The 27,371-nt window shown below is 34.4% G+C and overlaps 1 protein-coding gene across 2 annotated transcripts; it reads right to left on the bottom strand.

Annotated features, from left to right (window-relative positions):
- Positions 1 to 1,931: 1,931 nt before the first annotated feature.
- On the bottom strand, positions 1,932 to 23,173 carry LOC106872007 (arginine kinase Oct f 2). 2 transcript variants are annotated; one of them, XM_014918813.3, is made up of 6 exons: positions 22,970 to 23,173; positions 6,416 to 6,675; positions 5,856 to 6,004; positions 4,013 to 4,178; positions 2,333 to 2,513; positions 1,932 to 2,225 (listed from the first exon to the last, which is right to left on the bottom strand). In XM_014918813.3, exons 1-6 carry the CDS (start codon positions 23,118 to 23,120, stop codon positions 2,083 to 2,085), a joined length of 1,050 nt encoding a protein of 349 aa, XP_014774299.1. In that variant the 5' UTR covers positions 23,121 to 23,173; the 3' UTR covers positions 1,932 to 2,082. The 2 variants fall into 2 exon arrangements, with proteins under 2 accessions (XP_014774299.1, XP_089204905.1); XM_089348779.1 differs by lacking the exon at positions 22,970 to 23,173 and adding an exon at positions 12,359 to 12,616.
- Positions 23,174 to 27,371: the final 4,198 nt, after the last annotated feature.

The raw sequence follows: 27,371 nt of genomic DNA, 5'->3' as shown, positions 1-27,371 counted from the left end.
GTCATGCGTGACAGCCTGTTCTCAACTCAGTTTTGAGCCTATAACTCATTATAAAAACCCAGCTTCTCATCTCGATGTCTTTCGGTTCCAGACCTTTTAAGCTCTAGCCACTGGCCACACAGGACACAGCCAGTTCCAGCGACAACAAAACAGCAGTCATGTGGAGACTCACCAGCTTTGTCCATCTCCATCATTGTCCTAACATCAACATCTCTACAAACACACCTCAACCTGGTTACAACACTGCACTGTTCATAAATTACTTCACCATAGATCAACAGCAGATATACAACCTGCAAGAACTTCTGTACCAGTTGACCCAGACAGCAGCATCACAGCCACAACCAGCTCTGCATCATTGCTGCAACTTCTTGATACTACGAACTGGTATTTATCATTTCTGTGTCGATGAACTTACTCCTCACTTCGATGGCTATAGACTCTTTCACTGTCTCTTCATCGCCAACCTTTTATGTTAACACATACGGCTATGCCTACGTACACACGCATACATCTTATTCTTATGACAGTGTTGTTCTGTATATACGATGCACACACAATCACACATTAACGTATCAATAAATCTCTTAAACATTCTACCTGGTTGTGTCTTTTTTTCCCTCTGGCATATATATGCATTGTTCTATTTCTATTTATTGTATCGACCGTGTGATGTACTAAGGAGCCATTCTCGTCTCCTTGCTTTGCACAGATGTTACAAATTGGTGACCCATTCCAGCTCGTTGAAACTACAAAAATAATTATAATAGGAAGAGGAGATACTCCACAGGTATTACAAACCTTCCATTCCATTATATACTTATAACAAATGAATAAAGGGCAACATTCGAGCAAGATCATTGCCAGTACTGCCGGACTGGCTCCTGTGCAGGTGGCACGTAAAATACACCATTTTGAGCGTGGCCGTTGCGAGTACCGCCTGACTGGCCTTTGTGCCGGTGGTAGTAAAAGCACCCACTACACTCTTGGAGTGGTTGGCATTAAGAAGAGCATCCAGCTGTAGAAACTGCCAAATCAGATTGGAACCTGATGTAGCCATCTGGTTCGCCAGTCCTCAGTCAAATCGTCGAACCCATGATAGCATGGAAGGTGGAGGTTAAACGATAATGATGATACACTGCAAAAAAAACAATGAACTATTTGGTCACATATACACTATCCACCATTTAACGTCTGCTTTTCATGCTGAACTGACATTGGTTGGACAGTTTGACTGAGGACTGGCAAATGCTTCAATATTTTTATGCAAGACTCCAACAATGAAATTATCTCCCTTGTAAAGTAAAGAGTTTTTGAGAAAAAGAAAAAACGACGCAAAGTTGATTTGGTTGATTTAAGAGACCAGGAGTGAAACATTGTTATCAAATTTTGCATCTGGACAACTTTAGAATTTAAGTTAAATTTTCTGGTGTATTTTGAAACTAACTATAGAATAGATAGTGGCAGTTAAATTTGTAACTAAGAAATTATATTAAATAAGAGGAATAGAAGTTTTAATGTAATTTCGAGGAACACAAATCCTTGACAGTCCTTTGGTTAAAATCAAGACATGGTTAATCATGTTTAATTCTAAGAACTTGAATACACTTCAAATATCTCAAAAGACTGAAGACGTTGTTGAGCTTTTTAAGCAAAAAAAGTGCATAAAATCCAATCCCAAGTCAAATGTGTAGTTTCTTTATCCTAGATGGTCTCATTCCATGTGAGCAACTAACTTTAAAAAAAAAAAAAATTCCTCTTGGTCAATTTGGTACTTTTTCAATTCAAATACGATGGAAATTTTCCATTATAGTAAACATCAACTGATCTAATAAGAAAAACAAATACAAGTATTATGAAAACTGTTCCTGTCTTTAACCAAAGATGTAGTTTGTTCATTTGTAAAATCATTAACATCACTAAAGCACAAGAAGGTTTAAGGTTTTTATTTTCACCTGCATGGCAAAAGCCTTTTACAGTCTAATAGTTGGTATCTGATATTTTTCAAACAGAACTTCTAACATAGTAGACTTATTTTGTTATCTAAACCCAGATACGTTTTTATTTTACAATTGAAAAAAGTTAACTGCTGGTTTCCTCACGAATGATCTCATTGACACCTCTCATCATTTCAGTGACAGCCTCATACTCTGTGAGACCCATACGGCGTTTATTAGAGATATCATAGACACCGCCAACACTTTCTGTATGTTCACCATGGATACCTAAAATTGAAATAAAAATTAATAAATATTGAATATTTAAAATTAAAAGGTTCTAAAAAATTTTATATCTCAAATTTCAAAAAATGCAAGAAGGCAAAATCTTTTACCTCTGGCCTGGAGGTTGTATTTGTCGCAGATACTTTTGAAGTCTGGTCTCTGAGAAAGCTTAGGGATCTTAATATGCACACTAGCCCTCATGGTAGTACCCAAGTTGCTTGGGCAGAATGTCAAGTAACCCATGTTGTCTTTCTTTGCAAACTTCAGTTTCTTCTCCATTTGATGGATAGCCTTGAAAAAGATGATTGATTAAATATAAAATATGGACATAAAAATTTGCAATTAAAAAAAATCTGTTTTACTTAAGTTTTAAGTTAAAGATCTGATTATTCCTATGAATGGAAGGTTACAGAACTTATCTTGAAAGAAATCTCAATTTAATATTAGGGAATACTCTTCAAAACAGTAAATGAAGAAACCACTTTGGTCTTTTTTTTAAACCATCCAGAATCTAAAACCTAACCAATATAAGTTGAGGGGACCTCTACTTTACCATGTTAAAAGCAACTAAATACATATCAAGAAGCAGGGATACACACTATACAACAGTATGATCATAGCTGGAATATTTTTCAGGCCAGCCTGAGGCTAAACAATGTTTTAAGAGATATTACTATATTGTATAAACTTAGTCTTCTTTTATGAACCACCTCTTGGCAATGTTTATAAAGTGATTGAGAAAGTATTAAAAAAAAAAAAGAAAACTATTCAAATTCTAAATACCACTTAAATTTACTTTGATATGTTATTTCAGCATATTTATATCTTTAGAACAGTAAATGGCAGTTAAATTAATAAACGAAGCAGTTAAATTGTATATTCCTTAACAGAAGGTTTATGAGACTAATTAAATGAATTTTTTAAAGTTTCATAGAATAATTTAACAAATTAGTGGGTAGTGTATTTATACTGAGAACTAGAAGAGTAGAATTAAAATTACTGTTAGAGAGAGAGAGAGTGTGTGTGTGTGTGTGTGTGTGTGTGTGTGGTGGTATGAAATCCTCACTTTTAATTAGTAAAACTTTACCATTCTGTTGAGGACAACTGAAAATTTGTCAAAAGGCCACTGTAGCAGGACCTCAACCAAGAATGATGTATGATAATGGAATATTGAAACATTGAAAAAAAAAAAAAAAAAAAACTATATAAGCAGCAAGCTTGAAGTGGAAAGTATGAAAGAGGAACAAAGTCTTCATAAACAGTGTAGTCCAAGTGGAAGTGTTACTAGAAATGGGATGAAGAGAATCAGAAGCTAATGGAACCAAGAGATATCAGCTTTAGATAATAGTTTAGAATTTGTAAAATGAATCCATACAAACAAACTGAAGTTTTAATTGGATAGGGTAATTTTTAAACATTGAGAGCACTAAATGTTTACTCTACAATTAGTCATATGAACAGATGCATTTCAGCTATGAATAAGCTTTTTCAGGTTTGGTGTAACTAAGACTATCACCCATCAAATGTAGTCCTTATAAATGATATGAGCATGATAAAGATGACCGATAATAAAATTACTGGTAACTAATATATAAACATCTAGTACATCCAACTCTGACCAAAATTGAATCTACCATTAAACTTTGCTCAACAACCAATGCAAGTTTAAAAAATATCCCCTAATCCAAAGCAGTCAATCTTTCCTGTTAACAGTTTCATCTTGTGGAAATCAAAAGCAAAGAAAATTTTTATATGTATAGAAAGTGGAGAATTCTAATTCAGATACTTACATTGACCAACCTCTTGTAGACTTCACCCAAGTTACCACCCTTCTGCATGGAAATCAACCTAAGATGATCTTCCTCATTGACCCAGCACAGAAAAGTCTTATTGGCACTGAAGTAGATGCCTCTGCCAACAGGCCAGTCATCATAACCACTAGCTGCCTTCAAGAATCTGAAATGTAATAATGGATCAGTTGCAATGGTATATAAGGTGGTTGTACATGCCTAGATTACAAGCAAGAAGAATAAAAGAATTCAAAGCAGCAATGTAGGTTTCTTGATATTCACAATTCTTGTCCAACAGAAACAAAATGTTTTATCAAAACCATGTACAGCTTTGATTAAACAAACAAAAAATTGAAGTAAATACATTTAAAAACATACATACATTCATCTACTTATTTCACTTTTAGAAAGAAAAAAAATTATTTCCAAAAGATAATTGTGCAATCTTTGCCCCTCAAATGCTTGTACTTATGAACTTAATATTATTAACATACTGGGTTTTTGTTTTCCTCCCTTACAGTACATCCCACTGTGTTCTTTTCTCTGTGTGATTTTTACTCAATCTCACCCAGAATTTGAAAAAACTAAAACAAGGACACAAGCCATAGCTCCTTTATCAGACATTTTATTTGTACACTAAAACACATATTCATCCACCATTTTAAATAGTCTGATAACACATTCATCTCTCAGTCATATTAAAAGTAATTAGCTCATAAATATTTCATTTGCTAACGATGAGGACCATCCTTTCTTGCAATGAATATCAGAATATTCATTAGAAATTAAATGCTATTAGAAGTTATTTTATGCTGAAGGGCAGGGAGTTTTATGTATCTCCTTCCAATTACGCTACACTGTACCTTAGAATATATCTAGAGTTTTTGACAATATGAAATGTATAGACAGATGTAAACACTATCTAAATATCTTGGTGTACAAACATTGAGGGATTAATCAGAGTAGTTTCAATCCAATTTGGATTTCAATGACTGAGCCCCCTCTTCAACTGTTCACTGAAAACTGCCTACAAGCCCATTATTATTAAGGGGTAAAGCAAATCAGACTAATTTGCACATTATGTATTATCTAGTTTGATGAATAAATTACTGGTGCATCAGTCAATTTGTTTCAATGCTACCCTGCAAAATATATCAAAAGACAGTGTTTACATCTGTCTGTACACATGCTGGCATGGAAATGATGATTTGAGCTAATACTACATATAGACAAATGTATACACTTTGTCTTTTTGTATTTAAAAGACATTATAGAGTTCCTTTTCCATCAAAAGGATGCAATGTATAATTGTGTGGTTAAGAAGAAGTTCACTTTGCAATCACAAGGTTTGGGGTTCTACCAGTTGCATAATAATTTGAGTGTCTTCTGTCAAAGCTTTAAAGGTGACCAATACATTTCAAGAGAAAGTTTAGAAACTGTATGGAAGTCAGCCAAACACACACACACACACAGTGTATATTGTTTATCTCAGCAAAGAAAGCAGAATATCCATGACTAGTATTCTGCTTTCTTTGCTAATGTTTATATCCTTCACCAATGAGGTCTGATGAGATGTTTGTTCCACACAGACTCCATTGTCACTTGGTGTAAGAAACTGTACCAGTAATCAACTAATTATCAACCTGTGATCTGCAACACTATTATTTACAAATTGCAATATGAAAACAGCAAAGTGAATAATTTCTTCAATATCAGCAGACCAAAAATATTTTAACTTTTCCCTCTAAATTATTGAGTCAGCAGTAATTATGACACAATTTAAGTAGAATTTTTAAAATGATGAAATCCCCAACAGAATAGAGCAATCACAACTTTAACTAACCTGTCAGAATCGTTAAAGAGGAAATGATCGTCAGTCAGTTGCTTCTGAACTTCAGGAGTCATGTTGCTGAGGGGGTAATAGCTACCAGCCAATTCACCGTCAAGGGATTTCAAAGCCTCAACGGACACTTGTTCCATTTTAACACGGTCCTATTGAAAATAAAATCATTTAAATAATAAAATTACAAGGATTTAAAAGAGATTTACAATAAACAACTTTAAAATATTAATAAATGTACTTTTTACAAGATAAGCACTGATGAAGTGAACAGTTCATCTAGACATTTGGTTAATATTCAGTTCCTAAATGAAAATTATCTAATCCCAATCTTGAATTTGTACAATTTTAGAAGACAAATTTTTCTTAATTACAAACACAATCTAAGTGCAACTCAAGAAAATATTTTTAATAAAGCAAGCTTTATTATATATGCATCTTAACATGGCAAAAAAGTCATAAACATTACACTCTTTCATTAAAAGTTTGAATACCCTCAAATTACTAAATATTAGCTACCAAGATAAAAACGCTCTATTTTAGATAAGTGTAAAGCAATATACCTCTTTCTTAAGAACTGGTGGGAAGCCAAAACTGTCGTGGCTCCTGCCTACGCGGACACGTGTAGATACAATCAAGTTACCAGATGGATCAAGATCACCGATGTTCAAGTTATTGACATCACCAAAGTCTGGAACTGGGTGGGAGACTTTATCAATTTTATGGTAGTCCATGATAACGGCATCAAGGACTTCAGCAAATACAGTGTATGCATCGGGATCGCTAGCGTAGATACCTACACCGCTGTCAGGGTTTTTGCAACCTAGAAAATTAAGGAAAATATGGTCAAGAATTTATACGGAAAAAGAATTTATACGGTAAAAGTTTGGTCAAGCATGAATTTGAATACCTAGTGCAAAACTGTATGATAAATAAGATTGGCAATTTATATAGCAAACTTCAAATTCTTAGTCTCAATTCGAAAGTAAATCTGCAAGAAATATGAACGTTCAATACAATACTAGAAAAATTACCTAATTCAAGCAAAGATAAACGATTTTGCATCTCATGACATCGCTATTCAAGGAGACACTGGTAATATCAACAGGAAAATATTTCTATAACAAAATTGGCAATACAAACAGCCCATAAATATTTTAATAGATAAGAGGAGATTCTTCATTCCACCGTAACGTAAACAGAAACCAGATGGAAAAAATAAAATAAAAGGCTCGAAATTATACGAGCTATGATAAGAAAATCAAACTAATTACAAAAAAAAACAAAAACAAAAAAAACTGTACTTTTACGGCTTGAATTTTTCAAAAACATTTAAGACTAATTTTGATTGTTGTGCTTTCGCTAAAAACCACTCGTGCGCAGTCATTTCAACACTATACTGGTCATCACGTCGTCGCTTATTCCAGAATAATCTGGTACAGTCACTAGAATAGAAAATATCTAACATTCATAGTATATTCTGGTTTCCGTATTTCATCGAGTTAACTATATAGCCAAATGAGATTATGAAATTTATGCCGTTCCCAAGAAGTCAGTGACGAAATAGTTACAAATTAAAAACAAGGTCTAAGTTACACAATCAGGAAATTGACTCCATTGTTTGGCTGTTTACTCGGGATTCTACACATTGTAAACAAAAATTCCTGGATGATTATTAATTTACATTACTTCTCCAAAACACTCTTTAATATCTATTAAATGTTCAACATATTGCATCCCCACTTCTGTAGTTAATTCACTTCAATTCTTCCAACCATAAAATACTAACCTAGAATTCAACCATAGCTTTATATTTCCACTATCCATCACAAAGTCTAAAGACCAAGAAAGCTGGTAAAGACAAATCGTTTGGAAAATGTGAGGAAGAGCAGTTATTTCGATTCAATTGTTGGCGATCATTCGTTTGAAGATCATAAAGTGAAAGTGAAGCACATTCAAAGTTTCTACTGCTTCCGTCTATCAAATCCACTCACCGGTCAGTCCAGGATACAGCAAAAAGGCACGCTCTTTTACTTGATGCTTCACTTTGTGATCAACTGAAAGCCCACCCAATTTTCCCTATTTAAATCATTTATCCTCTGGGCATTCGACATGTTTGGCTTTACTTGCCAGATTATCCGCAGATAATAAAACGAGAAAATCCTACGATGTTTGAAATGGACAATGTTTCGTCCACTATTCTGCATTTTAAAACTAATTGGTTTGTTTAAAAAGATGTATATGCGAATCGACTTGAACGTTTTGGTACATAATTTGTCTGACAATAAAGGTATAAAAAGGCAAATTTCACTAAGGAGGAAGTTAAAAGAAAATTAAATAATAAATTGCCTTTATTGCAGAAAACCTATGCAAAGACAATGAAAGTAATGTCCTCAATAATAAAAATATTAGTTTCTTTCAGCCAAACTATCAATGCCTGTAGTCTTCAATCCAATTTTCGTTTATGTACAAAATTTGCAGTTGTAATTAATTTTAAAAAATTGAATCAGTCTTTCATATTTTCCAGATATATAGAGTAAAATGTTAATTTTTTACATTATTGAATAACCTATTGTTTTATTCAGGTACTCAATTTTTTTTACAAAACTTAAATCAACGACAGAGCCTCAATGAGATCGGTCGACATCTCTGACGTCTTAAAAACAAATAGTAAAGTATACTTTGAAAAAGAAATTGACGGCATGGTTACAGATGGAACGCTGCTGGTTAACTGTTCGATCAGGCCTGACCTGAGGTTAGGTAACACATCAAGGTTGAAAAGTTAAAAGGAAAGTGAACAATCAAGTTTACACTCATATTAAAATGGCTACAAACGAAAAATTGGCACTACGAACTAATAACTAGGAAACAATAAAAGGAAAAACAAAACTAATTTTTTAAAGACCTGATTATACAATATTTGACAACCGAGTACAGTCCGAACGTTAATTGCAAAGAGACAACGAAGTCACGTTGGGACTGTCTTAAGCACTTTCACTTTAGTTACAGGCAAGTTTTACACCTGACCTACACCTCAAAAGCAGAATTAATGTTCTGTCGACAATGAATCACCATTACAAAAACGAAAGTATACAAATATGATATTCCTAACTTATATCACTATGTATGTTGCAGTGAAAAGTCAAATTAATGGGACCACTTAAATAAACCCATGAAAAAAGTTACCAGGACGGACACACACACAAATGTTTTAAGATATTGAATACAACGAATGTTTCACTTAAGTATAATGCTATTCGTTAAATAAGTTGTGCTGCCATAATGTCAGTTTAAAACCCATTAAAATAAATACATTATACTCTTTTACTTGTTTCAGGTATTTGACTGCGGCCATGCTGGAGCACCGCCTTTAGTCGAACAAATCTATCCCTGGACTTATTCTTTGTAAGCCTGGTGCTTATTCTATTAGTCTCTTGCCGAACCGCTAAGTTACGGGGACGTAAACACAGACACACAAACATATACACACACACATACACATATATGACGGGCTTCTTTCAGTTTCCGTCTACCAAATCCACTCAGAATTCTTTGGTCGGCCCGAGGCTATAGTAGAAGACACTTGCCCAAGGCGCAACGCAGTGGGATTGAACCCGGAACCATGTGGTTGGTAAGCAAGCTACTTACCACACAGCCACTCCTGCGCCTATACATTATGGTAGCGATTTATTTTTTTCTTTTCTCATGCACATAGTAAATACATTTAATCTTGTCAGATTGTCTCAACATTAAGACATACATCGATAACGTTTGGTTCCTGGAGAGAAAAAAACTGACAAACACATTACACAAACCAGGAGAGATGGAGTTTCATCAGAAGTAAATATGGTGTCAAAACATGGAAATTTCACTCTTACCAAACAAGAGTTTACTCGTCTTGTTTCCACCAAATTATCTAGGTCACGTTGATTTAATATGTATTCAGAGAGCAAAAAGGAATTGTTTTTTTCAATTGTGTCAAAAACATCGGTTTGTAGGATTCAAAAGAATGGAAGCTAATTTTACGTCATTTACAGGATAAATTTGAAACTTTGAACAATGGGTCACTGAAATGTATGTATAAAGAACTAAAGGCGATTACTTCTCAGACATCACTTAATCACTCGACTGTGACAACAAAAGTGAAAGTGATGTCCTATTTTAGTATAGGACATAACTTTCGACAAAACAAATATATTTTAAACGTATTTCTTTTAAATTGATATTTGATTTTAAGGTCCGTTAATAAATCAGTTTGAAATCCCGATTAGGAAACCTTAAAACCTTTCTGAGAAATACACCCAGATTATTTTTTTTTAATTGTCCAAAATATTACCTAAAAATAAGATGGGTAAAACATGAGCCTAGCCAATGATCTGGTTTCAATTCTGCTTGGACGCCATTTCGCTTCATTGTTATTCATTCACCCCGAGATAGCCGCTGTGTGGAGTCTACGTGAGCTAAAAATAGCAGCCAAATTTACCTCAAATCTCACTCCATCATGTAAGAAAAGGACACAATGGATATGACCCCCAGTTCCCTGCATACTGGAAAGGTAATGGGATGTTCGTAAGTGGAATGCATTTGATCAAAGGTTTAATTGATCAAGGCTGACCTAGTGTTAAACAACTAATGTCATGAGGAAAAGAACGACAGTCACAACCTCCACACTTCTTCTTCCATGATAGAGCTATTTCTCTTTTCAACTGCCAGCTTAACGCTCCATGCAACTTGAATGTGTCATATACTATCTACTAACATACATGAAATGGCAATTTTAAAAGGACACTAATGAGCAATAAAGCGGTTATAGATTAAAGTTATCCGTTTGGCAGTATATATTCGCTGAACGTAAATCCCACAACAAAAATACAAGATAAATAGGTATACGAGGCCCATAAGGTTTCAGTCGAATTTTTTTTTTTTTAATCAATAATTTCGAAATAGGGAAAAATGGTCATTAAATGTGAAATCAGTTTCGTTACACGGGGATTTAGTTATAATAAAAATTAGTTCTGATGAGGGGTAAGGCCACCAATTCCGGGTGATTAGTCGATTAAATCGACCTTAGTACTAAGTTATCGACCCCATACAGACGAAAAGCTAAGTTGACCTTGAAGGGATTTAACAATATTAATAAATTATTTTTTGACAGAGGAACAAAGAGAGCAGTTTTGAGATGAGGGGCAAGTTGATATCATCGACCCAATAGTAGACTGAAATTTTATCGACCCTGGTGAGAAAAATATTGGCGAGTAGGAATTGAACTCAAAACAAAGAACCGTCGTAAATTACCGATTCCGCTGCTCTTTTTTTAAAATTTTTTTTTATAATAACGATTTTTATTTTCCAGAGGTGTCGGATAATATTATAAATAAACAATGGGCAAAGAATATTCTAAAGAAAAAGAATACGAGAATGGCAAATAAATCTGTCGAAGTAAGATAAAAATCATAGCCATGTTGACTGACAGATTGAAAATTAAGGTCATTATCATCTTTCAGGCTGACAGAGAATGAATTAAAATAGCAGTTTTAACAGAGGCAAATTCAGGTGAAGGAGATGAGAGAAAAAGGGTGCTAGTCGAAAGAGAGGAGATAGAAGCAGGAAACTAGCAGCTATTGTTTAGATTTATTGATGAGAGAGAAATATTTCAACTATTTATCAGCGTTCAAGAACCTTTAATAGCAGAATGAATGGAAAATGAGAGAGGAATGCTATTGAAGAAAGAAAGCAGAGATTTTGGATCGATTTTAAAATGCATTCACATTACTGATAGATTTGAGTGTAAGTCAGTTGATAAATATTGTTAGTGAGGAAAGTACACAGATTAATGACTACCGTTAGTGTCATGATAACAGGATTTCTCTCTTGTTAGCCGACCACCCAGACTACTAAAGAACAGCGTTGATAGTTGAAACTGACACTAAATAGTTTCACAATGAAATAACGGAAAGATTCATTTCTTCTATGTTATAGTAACACATTGATGAACAAAATAATTAAATTTTATACGAGAAAAAAAAAAGTCGAAATAATATAATATTTAGTAGTGACAATCAGCAATATTGAAATTCCTGTTAGCTAAGTTTTATTTCACAAAACAGTGAGTATATTATCTATTGAGGGTCAGCGGTAAACGTCAAATTTGGTATATATGTACATGTATGTGTGTATATGAGTATTCAAATGCAGCTGTCATTATTTAAATCACACTTTTACAGCATTCAATATGTGTGTGTGTAGATTGGATGCTATATTAGCGTATGATTTAAATAAGCTATTTAAAACGGGTGCAATAGTAAAATTACCTATATTTCTTATGAAAGAAGGCATATCCTTTTAATATTTCAATTATATTTTATTTAAATGATAAATATAAAATGACAATTGTAAAAGAATAACTATCACAACTTCTCAGAACCCATTAATAAATTTTAGACACCTTAAATGCATGTGAAAAAAAATGATATAATATCAATTTATTAAACATTTTCTTAGCTTACCAGAACGAATACAATCTGCCAAAGTGCCTCCGAATTTAGTTTTCTTGTTCTTCAGTTTTTCATACCTGGCTGGTGTTAAATGTTTTTTCAAAAGAGATTTACTATCAGCCTTTTTCAAAGTCTCCCACAATTCTTTAAGGTCAGACATATTCTTAGATTGTGAGCAAAAAAAAGCAGCTGTGTAAGGCAGAAAGTGGTTGTATCTGGACAACCGATAGCTACAGATAGATTTGACTAACTGTAAGAAGGTGCGACAGTGGACTGCACTCAACAAAGCCAGGCTTTTATACCCCATTAACTGGGCTTCACTGTGATTGGTTGATTCTTGTGTCATGCACACATCATGCACGTTCTATCAATGCTTCGTTTGGGAAACGGTAGATACGATTTCAACGTCTTGTGTAGTTTGATTTTTAGCAACGCTCTGTGTGTATATGTCTATATATATTATATTTAATTATATTATATTATATGTATATATTCTCTGTGCACACCCACATACGTCTACGTATGTATTTACTGGTTAAGTTAAAGGATGAAGGGCAGCACCAATGACCTTTTTCAGGTTTCCCCCTATAAACTAATGAAAAATTAAGAAAAAAGTTATTTGCAGATAAAAAAAAAAACCTGGTTCGAATGCTTGTAATATGAAGTGGAGTCCACTAACGACACTAAATGAACTGGTATTAAAGGGAGTGGGTTCTTAATACTAGAAAAGATCACCCCCTCCCAGGCAGTTTGCATCTAACATTTTACCTGCGAAGTTATGTGTGTGTATGAGATTTATATATAACACACACACACACACACACTCACATACACACACAGAGGCAAACTACTGAACTATATATATTTACAGATACCCATATATGTATATCCATGTATATCTATTTCCATACATGTATATGCCAAAGCATTTCAGTTTTCAGATTTACGCATTTAATTGAAAATATAGGGTTAACAATAATTATATCTAAGTAGATATTGTGTATAGAAATGATTGCATTTTTATTGCATATTTACATTTAAATGTGTGTTTGTGTATGTATAATACATAAAAATATATATTCGCATACAATAAATATAAATATATGCATACATTACATACGATATATTTGCATTCTAAATACAGATACACATACTTTAAACAGGTATGTATTTGAAAACTATGCTTGTGTATGCACACACACACACACACACACACACACACACAGACACACATTGAAATTAAATAGTATTTGGATCTCTCTATTCATCTATCTATACAAGCACATATGTATACACATAACACACACACGTATCTATACATGTGTGTGTGTGTATAGCTATATATGTATGTATATATTATATATAGTACTTATATGTAAGTAGCTTTTATAGTCTTTCCCTTTCCATTCTCGCATTCCATTTATTTTCTCTCCATTTGCAGTATCTTAAAATTATATTTAATGCTGTTGTTTAACAGAATAAGCATCTTCTTTAATACATCTCTTGATTTATTTTTGTTTGTTTTTTTTTTTTTTCCTGTCTCGCTCAGCTCTGTGCTTTATATCACCTATATCTTATACATTTCCCTTGTTTACTTTCACTTTCTGTAAAGCGGTACGGAAGGACTACACAAAACATTTTATGATACATACATGTGTGTGTGTGTCTGTGCGTTCTTAAACAAGAATATTATAGTGCCTTCGAAGTTTCGACCAGTTAAACCATATTACATGTATGTATGTATGTATGTATGTATGTATGTATGTATGTATGTATGTATGTATGTATGTATGTATGTATGCACACACAATAGCCTCGATATCTGCTCTCTTAGAAGTATGTGTCTATCAAGCTAAGATTTTTTTTTAATACAAATAACAGAACCAAAAAGCTCTAATAGGTTTTACTGAAAATTCCTTTGAAAAAGACTCTTGCAATATTTGTATACATTCTGACTCTTAGAAAGACTTCTTACCACATCCCTGTCTAAATATATCAGGAAGATAAAACCACTAGTTCCATTGAAAAACATGTACCCCACCTATATTAACTGCACTAGAAGGTGTCACTTGTCACTCAGACAAGCGTAACTGGTTTTTGGAATTGTCAACAGGATAATTTCAAACTACCAATTGGCTAAAATAATTTATTAAGGAGAGAGAGAGAGAGAGAGAGAGAGAGAGAGAGAGAGAGAGAGAGTTGCTATACCCTGAAAAATTGTCATACAAGAAAACAAAAAGCATTTAGCATTAAAAGCAGAAACTTTATTAATGAGCCATGTTTCTTGATTTTATGTGTTTTACACAAATGATACTGAAAGACAGGAATATGTCACGTGTTTTTTGCATTGGGATAGATGACTAAATAAATATTATGCATATAACGATTGTGTAAATAATTTTTTATTTGTTTGTCGGCAATCAATCAAATCTTGTTTTACCATATATTCTTATATGTTTAGGAATATGTTTGCTTATATGTTGTCACGCTGCTTCTCTAGACTCCTTCGATTAATTAGCAACGCAAAACAGTCATAATTTAAGAGGTTTCGGCTTCTAATAAAATATAGACTCATTACTATATGAACTGAGTACTTTTTCTTTGTAAATAAAAGTTTGCCAATGCATATACCTGTGTGTATGTATATGTGAACGTGTGTGTGTGTGTGTGTGTGCGCGCGCGCGCCTGGTGTGATATCTTATTTTTTCCGTAATATACAACTAGCAAAGAAAACAGGAAGAAGCACACGCATATAAGACAAATACACATTCACAAGCAGGTTCATATGTATGTATGTGCGTCCTTGTCCAGTTGTGTTGTTAGCATGTAACTGACAGTTTATCGAAGTACCTTACATAATCAAATTACATACATTAATACGCATGCCAAATATCGATTTTTGGAATTAGTTCTGTGGGCAGAATTGGTTTTGTCAATGTCATCGACACATCATTATTTGACCGACACCAAAATGTTTTTAAAAAGAATACAAGACGAAAGAAATGAGATTTCAGTTCACAGCTGAGCGGGACGAGGCTTGTGAAGGTCAAACGACTTTTTAGCCAGATTAATTACATTCCCTACACATGTACAAGCCATATATATATATACAGTTGGCTTACATAGTTTGTGTATGTGTGTGCGCGGGCATATACTCATAAATATATGTGTAAGGGTATATACGCACACACACACACATTGATATATGCACGTGTGAGTAGCCTTTAAAAATGATAAACTCCTAGTTGGTCGGGGGATGGGATGGAGAATCTAACTTTACATACTCCAGTAGTAGTAGTAGTAGTAATACCACGGCCACCACCCCTAGTACACTGAGCAAAGCAGTCGATGATACAGAAAAAAGAAATTAAGAAAAACAAACAAAAACAGAAAAAACAAAGGGGGATAGTCACTACTGGAAAGCCTTCGATCGTAAACAACAAAACTGGGAGTGAAGGAGGCTGCTGTTTGCCTCATAATTTGACATTACCGAAATGTGTGTGCGCGGTAGTGGTCTTGATCGCAAGACAACACTACTACTACCACCACTACCAGTACCATTTATTACAAGACACATCACTACTTTTCTACTACAACCTCTACCGCTACTACAGTCACCACCACAACTACTACTACGATAATGAAAATCATCGCCACCACTTTAAATACTACCACTTCTAGTAAGTATCATCAACGCCACCACAACCGCCGTCAAACACTACCACCCAAACTATTACAACCACTACCAATAGTACTACTACAACCGTCACTACTACTTACCATTAGCGCTGCCCGAATAATGTATACAACCTCACTGGGTGACATGAAAGGGTATATGTTGGTAGTAGTAGGGTTTGTTATCTTTACATACTCCAGTATGTTCCTAGAGTTTATCTTAAGCGTGTATGTGTGGGTGTGGGTGCGTGCGCGCGTATGTGTACTAACACATACATTAAATATGTGTGTGCGTGTATGTGTGTCCGAAATCTATCAGTGGCGATTCGTGTTCATTAATGTAAAATCATAGTCAGTACATTTTTTTTTTTTAATATGCATACAGTCTAGAGTCCTGTCTGTCTGTATTCCATGGAAAAAATCTAAGCAGTTTACTAATCTTACTCCAATCTGATCTAACTACATTTAAAAGAAATAATATGCATGCGTGCACACTTAACTCGACAACTGATCAGTGCACAATGATCAGCATGTCGATATGCCTACATTTGTAAAAATTTTCCTAAACAAAGTACCCAAGGGGATTGACTCAGGTGTGGTGTAGATGACAACTCACCTGACAAATGATTTTCAGCTGACAATTTAAATGTTGGTTACTTTACATAGTTGATCCATTATAGTTTATTCTCATTTATTTAACAAAAATAAGGAGAGCTGTAATAGCTACAAATAAATATTTAGTGTGGTTGGAGGGAGTTTAACAGAAAAGACAAAATTTCTTTCGTTTTTAATTTTTAATGCATTTCGATAATAAAAAAAACATTTGGAAGCTTTTTCTCTAGTAAGATGGGTGATGGGAAGAATGTTCTACTTAAAAAGTGAAAACTTTTCGTTTAAACATTAATTCTTCTAATTAATATTTTGTCGCTTAATAAGACAGCGAGTTGGCAAAATCGTTAGCACGTCGGACGAAACGCTTCGCGGTATTTCGTCCGTCTTTACGTTGAGTTCAAATTCCGCCGAGGTCGACTTTGCCTTTCATCCTTTCGGGGTCAATAAAATAAATACCATTCAAGCACTTTGGTCTATGTAATCGATTTACCCCTCCCCTGAAATTACTGCCTTTGTGTCAAAAAATGTGAAACCAATATCTTGTCTTTCTCAACTGACAAATATTTACTTCTCGACAGAAATGCGAGCCGGTGAAAACAGCTGTTCTCAAGCCATTGTGAAACTAAAGAATGTCCAAGGTTGAGAAGCTTTCGTTTGCAACTGAAGTTGCAGGGATGACTGGGAAGAATTGTATTAGTCTAAATAGTTTCTGAGGTAGCAAACAATAAACCCAGTTTATGAAGTAACTTTAAAATGTCATTGCCATTATACATAAACCTGAGCTCATTTGCCGAAGAAAGGTAATTAAACAATTTGCGCAGCAAACACCCATATATGTTGCATAGGAGATGTATTAGAAAACCCTTCAATCTTCTTCACACCAAAATATAAAAATTACTTAATGTAAGCAAATCACTTATATCAAAACAAACAGGAACTACTAATATGTGGATATGATAAAAGAAAAACAACAATCCTGAATTATTGGACTGCCTTGCTTTAAGACTTTCTATCCAAAGAAGAATCAAAATAGTTTTCAGAGTTACAGGTATAATACTAAACTGCGTGATCCTAATGATGTGTTTCTGAACAGTTTCGGAAAACGTCAATTTATGGTTAATTTTCTTTCGCTTGTTTAATTATGGGGTGAAGTGAAAGGAACTGAGTTCAAGCCATCTAATCATCCAACGTCAGCCATTATTTATTGCTCAATAGATTATCAATTCCACTGAGTATATCTTCACCCGACCTTTCATTGTTCAAAATATTTGGAAATATACCTTAAGTTTTCACAAATTCTTTCTGATTAACAGTTTTCTGGATGGAATGCTGTTCTTCGAAATTCTAAAGACACTTTTTCTGCTTTGTAATAGATATAAATTTACTAAAGATGCGTAAATTTGAAGTTAACTAACACACTCTACCAAGTAAACTTAAGACGAAGAATGGTGTTGTAGGTCGACCGATAACCAAGTTATGCCTATTATCGCATTTTGTTAGAGTTCCATATGGTAAAGATGTGGATGGGAAAAATGTGGGTAGAGGGTGATGTGCTAGCAACGCTCTCCCCTTACTGTTTTACCAAGTAAACAACACAAATAACTACGCAGAGGCAGCCATGGTTGAAACAAGAACAAGAACAACAAGCATTATTAAAAGAGAAAAGAAGCACGGTCATTCGTTAACCAAATGACCTTATCTTATTGCCCATCACTTTTATGCGCTCATAAATTAGTTTGATAGTTGAGCTCTAATTGGCTGTATGCAAATGAGTTCATAACTGGGGTCCGGAACTCTCGTAGAAAAAAAAAATTTCGCGTCCTGGGCGGTACTCATTCTAGCTACGCTTCTTATCGATACAGTCAATATTTCTGTCTGTTTGCAATGAAACGAAACTCAATTTCAGTTCAAATTACATCAACTATAACTACCAATAATCTGTATAAGGTCGTGTACTGTAGTAGAAACTCTTGAAAATATTTTGATCCTTCTTTGATAGAAAATATTGATAGAGATTCGCTATTTCAGCAAAGTAATCCAATATTTCACAATTGTCTTTTTCTTTATAATGTGTCTACGTACTAACACTTTTTGTTTGAAGTGTTTAATGTAGCGTTTTGTTTGGAGTGATATCTAAAATAACGTTTTGTGTGAAATAATATATGGTACAACATTTACATTTTTAAATACTATCGATTTTCAACAAATTTGTTATGCTGTTCTTTCTCTTAAAACTTCGCAGATTCAATTAACAGCAGTTACTATGTCAAACAAACCAATATTTTGTGGTTATTTAAGTGACTTTGAATGGTGTTTGCAATCAATCAGAATGTGTTAGTAGTTACTCTATCTACTACGACAGGAATATAACTTGCTTTCAACTGTCAGCGTTAATAATTGATTCTTTTATTGGCCACAAGGACTTACATAGGACAACATGGGACATAACAGGACGATACAACAAGTTTTAAAAACGTATAAACAAAAATTATTAAAATTAAACAAACAAAACTCCCAATTGGGGGAGGCGCTTTAAGGCTACTCGTGGAAAAACCCGCAAAAGCCACAGGTGCCTGACCAACAGAGTAAGAGCCCTTTTTTTTTTTTCCACAGGCGCATGCTCAAAATGGGTCCTTTCATACTGGTCATTTTTCCGACATCCACCCGCCTTTCAACAAATTTGCTAGAAAGCAACACTTCCCTCTCCACCCTCGCTTTCCTTTTCAAGTGAAACTTGAAAAAGTTTATGAGGGCTTGGCCAAAGAAGAAAGTGTCTGTCTTTAGCCCTTTCAAGCGTGACCACCACACTACCTCTTTCGTTACAGCCACCAGACAAATAAAAATTGTCTTCCCCTCCCGCCCAAAGGAGGGCGGCGGGATAATCTTCACTATAGATTCAGCTGATAGCCAGATGCGTCCTACACACGACAGGTGTTCGACATAAACCCGGGCACTGGACGTTTGCGTGCAGAACGGTTTCATCGCTCTGTGTGCACCTCGGACAGGCTTGGCTGATGGAACTTCCGTGCCTGTAAAGTTTATCCCGAACGAGCAGCGCCCCTCAGTAGCACTGCCAGGCCAGGGATTTCTGGAAGTTATCCACAGGCCCCGGCCCGAAAGTCCTCCGGAACAGACCAGGAATTTCTTCGTCGATGCCCAGAGTTTCCTCGAGAACATCGTCACGCTTTTCCTCCACTAACCCTCTATAGAACACTAGCATGAAACTACCACCGACTGCATTGCCCGACCAGCAGAGGGTTGTGAGTGCTTGACGACACTCAAGGTGTCAAGCGCCCCTCCTCGGTCTACACTAATCCAGGTTTTCAACTCAGCCAAAGAGACGAGATGTGGGTGAGCGAGCCTACCAAACGGCGACTACACCGGCTCACCGTCAAGGAAATGCTAGAGATGTGCTGCCCGAGCGCATGTCTGCGCATCAGCAACTACGGCTTCGCTAGCCCCCCACCCCCCCATTCAGCGGGTGTTTGAGCGCGTCCTTCATTTCGGTAAACGCCTTCCATCTTGTCTTTATTCTCTTCGAGAACATATTTGAAATGAAATATTTCGAGAACTGAAGAGAATGATAGATGTGATCGCAGAATACCGAATGTACAAGTTCTGCTGAGCTGGACATGTAAGGTTCACAAACAGAAGGTGGACCTGTGCAATTCTCGAGTGGCATCCAAGAGACCAGAAAACGTTTTAGTTAAGCGATATGGGACGAGATGGGACGAGATGGTGCAATCAAGAACTGAAAGTGCATTGTGACCAACGATGTATAACAACATCTGATAGTTTGGTCGATACAGTGACATGTATATAGATAGATAGACGGAGAGAGAGAGAGAGAGAGAGGGAGAATGTATTTGTGACTGAGAGTATATGCATTTAAATCATATTTTTGTATCGATGGTCAGATGGATGGATGAAAGCACGCATTGATTATATGTGTTTATGTATATGTATGCATCTATTGAAAAAAATCACGGCTGCGCATTCATTCAAAATATACCACTGAACTTGAACATTTTTTTTCTTATTTTTGTTTTTTAATTAAATTCCCAGTTACATGATACTTTCATTAACTACTCAGTGATTTGAACAGATAGTTATTATTATTATTATTATTATTATTATTATTATTATTGTGCCGGTTCTGTTTGACCTCGTAATTTAAACCATGGGCTTGCTTAATGCGCTGCCCTGTGCACTAAGTTAAACACATTGAATAATGTAACCCTCGAAACATTATCTTATTTTTAACGAAAGAAAAAAAATTAGGTAGTCATAGCTGAAACATTTTTATTCATAGGCCTGCCTGATCGAGTTTGATCATAGATTTAAAAAAAAAAAACAAAAAAAAACTATCAAGTTTAAGTTCTTTGTTAGGCTTGATAGTCAGCTGCTTCTCTTGTTGCTAGTATGTGGGATGTGTTATTAATCAGCAAGTTTAGCCATGGACTACATAATCCGTATGACAGAATAACTCTGGGTTTGAGCTCGATTTCATATATATATATATATATATATATATATATATATATATATATATATATATATATATGCATTTATGTATGTATGTATGTATGTATATATATATATATATATATATATATATATATACATATATATATATATATATGCATATATATATGCATGTATGTATGTGTATATATATACTCATATATATATATGTGCATATATGTATGAGTATATATATATATATATATATATATATATATATATATACACACACACAAACACACACATATATATATATATATATATATATGCATGTTCTTTATGTGTGTACGTGTGTGTATTCATCATAATTCATGTCCAATGCATATAACTACCTTTATAAACATATGAATTAAAGGTATAGAAGAGAGGGAGAGAGAGAGAGAGAGAGAGAGAGAGAGAGAGAGAGAGAGAGAGAGAGAGAGAGAGAGAGAGAGCAGCGGCGGTAGAGCAATGAAAAGATGATTATTATGATATAGATTTGTAGTAGCAGCAGCAGCAGTAATAGTGCATTGATACTTTTTTGTTTTGTTTTTTTGTGCCATTAGTACAAAACTTTAGTTTTCTTTCATTTGCCTTGTTAATAATCTCAGGAAAAGTATATATATATATATATATATATATATATATATATATATATATATATATATATATATGCATGTGTGTATGTATGCAGGTATATATATGCAAGTATGTATGAATGCAGGTATATATATATGTGTGTATACATGTATATATATTCTTTGTATTATTACATTATTGAACGCACACGTCCTTTTTTGCAAGTAAGTCTACTATATATATATATATATATATATGTATATATCATCATCATCATTTAACGTCTGTTGTGGTGGGATGTGGGGTTGATGCTAGTCAAAAACCACAACACCACAACCTATCACTTGAAAAATGTCACACTTGACGTTTTTTTTTTTTAATCTTGGAAGTGGGTAAGAGTGTGCATTCTTCAATGGAATTAGCATTTTGTGTTTAATGATAACTTTTAATTTTTGACCAAGACCTTTTTCAATTATAATATCTACTATATGCTGTTTTGAAATTTTAATCATAACAGCTATTTTTTTCTGCTGATATAGTAATTTTTACAATTAATATTCATGAATTTTTGTTAAAAAATATAATAGTTAAAACAATTAACTCTACGTTACTTGTGTCAGATTTAATCAAAGAGCATAAACTGCAGTTGGATCTATATATATAGTTATTTAAAAGTTTTCATTGTTATATCCCTGAACTTTTAGATATAATGAAGATTTTCAAAGAAAACAGTAAACTTTCTTTGATATTTCAAACTTTTCATAATTTTATTTTTTGTTTTGCATTTTTTCCCCCAAAATTTCATCGTAATGTAATTTCAGTTTAAAATGTACAGAATTTTTTTTAGCCCAGTTGAGACCAAATTATCTATGCATTTCAATTTTATAAAAAAAATTCAATAATTTAGAGGAATTTAATAAAATAATGAATGGTGCTGTAAAACTGGTGTATGGAACATAAATATTCTTACATAAAATTGTGATGAAAAGTCTTAACTTAAATATGAACAGTTTGAAATAAGAAGTTTCGTGTCATCGATCTTGGAGTGGTCTCAAGTGGGATGATATCAAGAGTGAAATATTACTTCTAAACTTGCTAACATACATAATAATACATTTTTAAAATTAAAATAATTAACTTTTTAATAATGTCTTTTTTTTTTTATCATAATATATATATTTGTTTTTTGGTTTTTCTTTGGTACATTCACTCATAGAAAATAATAAAGTTTTTCAAATATTTTTTGTATCTTACCTGAACGGATGCAATCTGCTATAGTACCACCAAACTTGGTCTTTAAACCTTTCAACTTATCAAAACGTTCCTTAGTGAGATGTTTCTTCAATAAAGAATGACAGTCCTTTGCAGCCAGAAGAGTCTGGAATAGTTCTTCTCCATCAGCCATAGTTATAACTTAGTTAATGTTCCAAGTATTGGGGTAAAATAGTCAGATGCAGCAAAGAAAGCTGCTTGCCAGGGGTTTATATACCTGTTCATCTCCTCAGGATTAGCTCATTTTTATTGGCTAAAAAGAAAGGTAACAGGCAGAGTAGTTTTGGAGTTCATAGTATTTATAAAAAAAAAAATTAAGAAAAAAAGGAATTCTCTTTTGGAGCAGGGTTAGGGTGGAAAATTTAGAATAGCTATGAGAAGACAGCTGTATGTGTACTTAGGTGTGTATGCATTTATTACGTAAAAGTGTATTTGTGTGTGCATGTGTGTGTGTGTGTGTGTGTGAGAGAGAGAGAGAGAGAAAGAGTGTGAGACATACAGACAGATAGACAGAGTATGAGAAAGTGTGTGTGTGTGTGTGTGTGTGTATACACCTGTATATAATTATTAGACCCTTCCATTCATATTCTTAGTGTGTATGTTTTATGCAAATCCAAATGTCTTACCAATCTCAGAGAAGCAGCTTTGGGGGTGAGGTGTGTGGGGTTGATGCTAGTCAAAAACCAATGAAAATAAGGTGAATTAGGTGGCTAAGTAACCCTGATTGGGGTAAGTAGCTAAGTGAAACAGTATTATGGGGTGAAGGGAGGTACCAAAAGTAAGAAACCAAAATGGAATGATTATTATTTCATAGGCTAACATTCTGGGACAGAAAGCAGCATCAACTGTGCCAAAAATACAGCAATATCTGTTATCTTAAATTTCATTTGTATGTCTTTATTCTCTCTCCCCCCCTCCCCCCCTCCCCCCCCTCTCTCCCCCCCTCTCTCTCTCTCCTTCTCAAAAGGTATTGTGTGAAAAAGTGAGCAACTGTACAGTATATGTATCAGTATTTATATTAGAAAGTAACTGTGTACAGGTAACTCTAATGTATATTAGTAAATCTAATATATATATGGTCTTTGTATATCTATTAGAATTTCTATATGGAATTGCTAAATTATTATTAAATTACTTTATGCATTAATAATTGTTTCTTGGAAGTCAAAATAATAATTTGAAAATTGTAGCTGTTCATTTTGTGTTAAGAATATTAATGGAAATGAGTCAACCAGAGAGCCTCTACACAGTTGATTAGTATCCTGGAAATAGCAACCAATTACACTCAATTGTCTTTAAGAAAAACAAAAAAAAAAAAACGAGAGGGCTAGAATTAGAATACTTTTGCTCATCAACATTAATTTGGTGATAAATAACAATATTGGCAAACATTTTAAAATTTTACTTTCTATGACTGATTTCTACATTAAAGGAGACATTTATAACTTAGTTATTCTCAAATTATTTCACTGATCTCTGATTGCCTCTATTGTGAAACCCTTTACCTGAATGTAAATATTGATTTCAAATTTTGGTACAAGGCCAGCAAGTTTGGAAGAAGGATAAGTCGATTACATCAACCCCAGTGCTCAACTGGTCCTTATTTTATTGACCCTGAAAGGCTGAAAATCAAAGTCAACCTTGGTAGCATTTGAATTCAGATGAAACACCATTAGGCATTTTGCTTGGCACGCTAACAGTTATGCCAGTTTGCCACCTTCTTGAATGTAAATATTAAGATAATGATTAAATTAATCTCAGTATTCAACTGGTACTTATCTCAAAAGGATAAAAGAGAAAGTTAAGCTTGGCAGAATTTGAACTCAGCATATAATGAGTCAGAAGAAATACCTTTAGCCCTTTCATTACCAATCTGGCTAAAACCGGCTCTGGCTCTTTAGTATAAATGTCTTGTTTTCATAATTTTTGAATTAAAATCTTCCACCAAATCTTAGTCACAATTTATGTTCCTAACACTAGCTTAATGATAACAAAGTTATTTTACTAAATTCTTTGTTATATTTAAAATAATTGAAAGAAACACAGAGCATCTCAAAATAAATACAGTAATGAAAGGGTTAAGCATTTTTCCCCAGTATGCTAACGATTCTGCCAGCTCACCACCTTTAATCCTTTCTACTACATGCACAAGGCCAGAAATTTTGTGGGGTGGAGCTAATCAGTTGCATCAACCCCAGTGCTCAACTGGTACTTATTTTATCCAAAAGGAGGAACGACAAAATTGACCTTGGCAGGACTTGACCCCAGAGCATTAGGAGCTAAAAGAAGTATTGCCAAGCATTTTGTTTGACTTGCTAATGATTTGACCAGCTCACTGCCTTAATAATAATAATAATCCTTTCTACAAAAGGCACAAGGCCTGAAGTTTTGTGGGAGAGGACTAGTCAATTACATTAACCCTTGTGTTTCACAGGTACTTAATTTATCAACTCCGAAAGGATGAAAGGCAGCTGACCTCAGTGGAATTTGAACTCAGAATGTAGCGACAGGTGAAAAACTGCTAAGCATTTCACCCAGCATGCTGGTAATGACTCTCCCAGCTTGCCAATTACTACTACTAATAATAATCATTTCTACTTTACGCACAAGGCCTGAAATTTTGGGGGAGGGGGCTAGTTGATTAGATCAACCCCAGTATGCAACTGGTACTTAATTTATTAACCCCGAAAGGATGAAAGGCAAGGGCGACCTTGGTGGAATTTGAACTCACAACATAGCAGCAGGCAAAATACCACTAAGCATTTCACCCAGTGTGCTAACAATTCTGCCAGCTCGCCACCTTAATAATGATGATAATAATGATAATAATAATCCTTTCTACTGTAGGCACAAGGTCTGAGATTTTGGGGGAGGGAGTAAGTCAATCACATCAACCCCAGTATTTGACTGGTACTTAATTTATAGACCCCGAAAGGTTGAAAGGCAGTCAACCTTGGCGGAATTTGAACTGAGAACATAAAGACAAGTGAAATGCTGCTAAGTATTTTACCTGGCGCAATAATAATAATATTAATGATTTCAGATTTTGACACAAGGCCAGCAATTTAGTGGGAAGGGCATAGTTAATTACATCAACTCCAGTGCTCAAATAATACTTACTTTATTGACCCCAAAAGAATGAAAGGTAGAGCTGACCTTGGTGGAATTTGAACTCAGAATGTGAAGCATGATGCTTTACCAATTATACCAACTCACCATCTTAATAATAAGAATAAGAATAATGTGTTTATTGATTACAATAAGGTGTAATATGACTTATGAGAAAAAGGTATATGTGGGGAAACTGAAAGAAGCCCGTCGTATATATGTGTATATATATATATGTGTGTGTGTGTGTGTGTGTGTGTATGTTTGTGTGTCTGTATTTGTTCCCCCAACATCGCTTGACAACTGATGCTGGTGTGTTTAGGTCCCCGTAACATAGCAGTTCGGCAAAAGAGACCGATTGAATAAGTACTAGGCATCCAAAGAATAAGTCCTGGGGTCTTATTTGCTAGACTAAAGGTGGTGCTCCAGCATGGCCGCAGTCAAATGACTGAAACAAGTAAAAGAGTAATAGAGTAAAGAGAGAGTGGGAATAGAAAGCAACAATAAATCAAGTAAAGAAAGAGTGCAATGACAGCCAAAAGTCCATGCACAGAACAGAATAAAACACAAAAAGTGAACAGTAAAAGAAACATAAAGAGGAAGAGTGGAGAGGTATGCAAGGAGTAGTGCTGGTAAATTTCAAGAGGCATGGAATTTTTGAAAGATACAGTTTCTTGAGACAATGCAAGTAATTTATTCCATACTTGGATAATTCTGAGCATGAAAAAATGTTTCCCAAATTCATGGGTGCTTTAGTATGTTTTGATTTTATAATCATGTCCACAGGTAGTAGATATAGTCTTTTCTACTTTAGACACAAGGCCCAAAATTTTTGGGGTGGGGGCCAATTGATTAGATTGATTCCAGTATGCAACTGGTACCTAATTTATCAACCCCGAAAGGATGAGAGGCAAAGTCAACCTCGGCGGAATTGGAACTCATAACATAAAAACAGATGAAATACTGCCAAGTATTTCACCCCATGTGCTAACATTTCTGCCAGCTCACCGCCTTAGGTAGTAGATATATTGAATTCAAAAAAGGTGGCCAAAGTTGTTGGAATAATGGTGGATAATCTTAGGGTTTCAACCAAGTCAGCTGCTAGATATGAAAAACTTTATTGTGTCAATGCCCAGAGACACAAGACACAAATCTCTCTCAACTTACATATTAGCATCTTAAAATAGGAATAATAAATTAAATAATGTAATATTGGACGAAAGCCTTTGGTCATGCTTGATCAAAGCTGGCTTAATCCTTTAGCATTCAGATTATT

This window comes from Octopus bimaculoides, chromosome 3 (assembly GCF_046866305.1).
Source record: "Octopus bimaculoides isolate indiv1 chromosome 3, ASM4686630v1, whole genome shotgun sequence".
Lineage (NCBI taxonomy): Eukaryota > Metazoa > Mollusca > Cephalopoda > Octopoda > Octopodidae > Octopus > Octopus bimaculoides.
The sequence above is the reverse complement of the archived record's forward strand: the minus strand, read 5'-3'. Positions and strand labels throughout refer to the sequence as shown.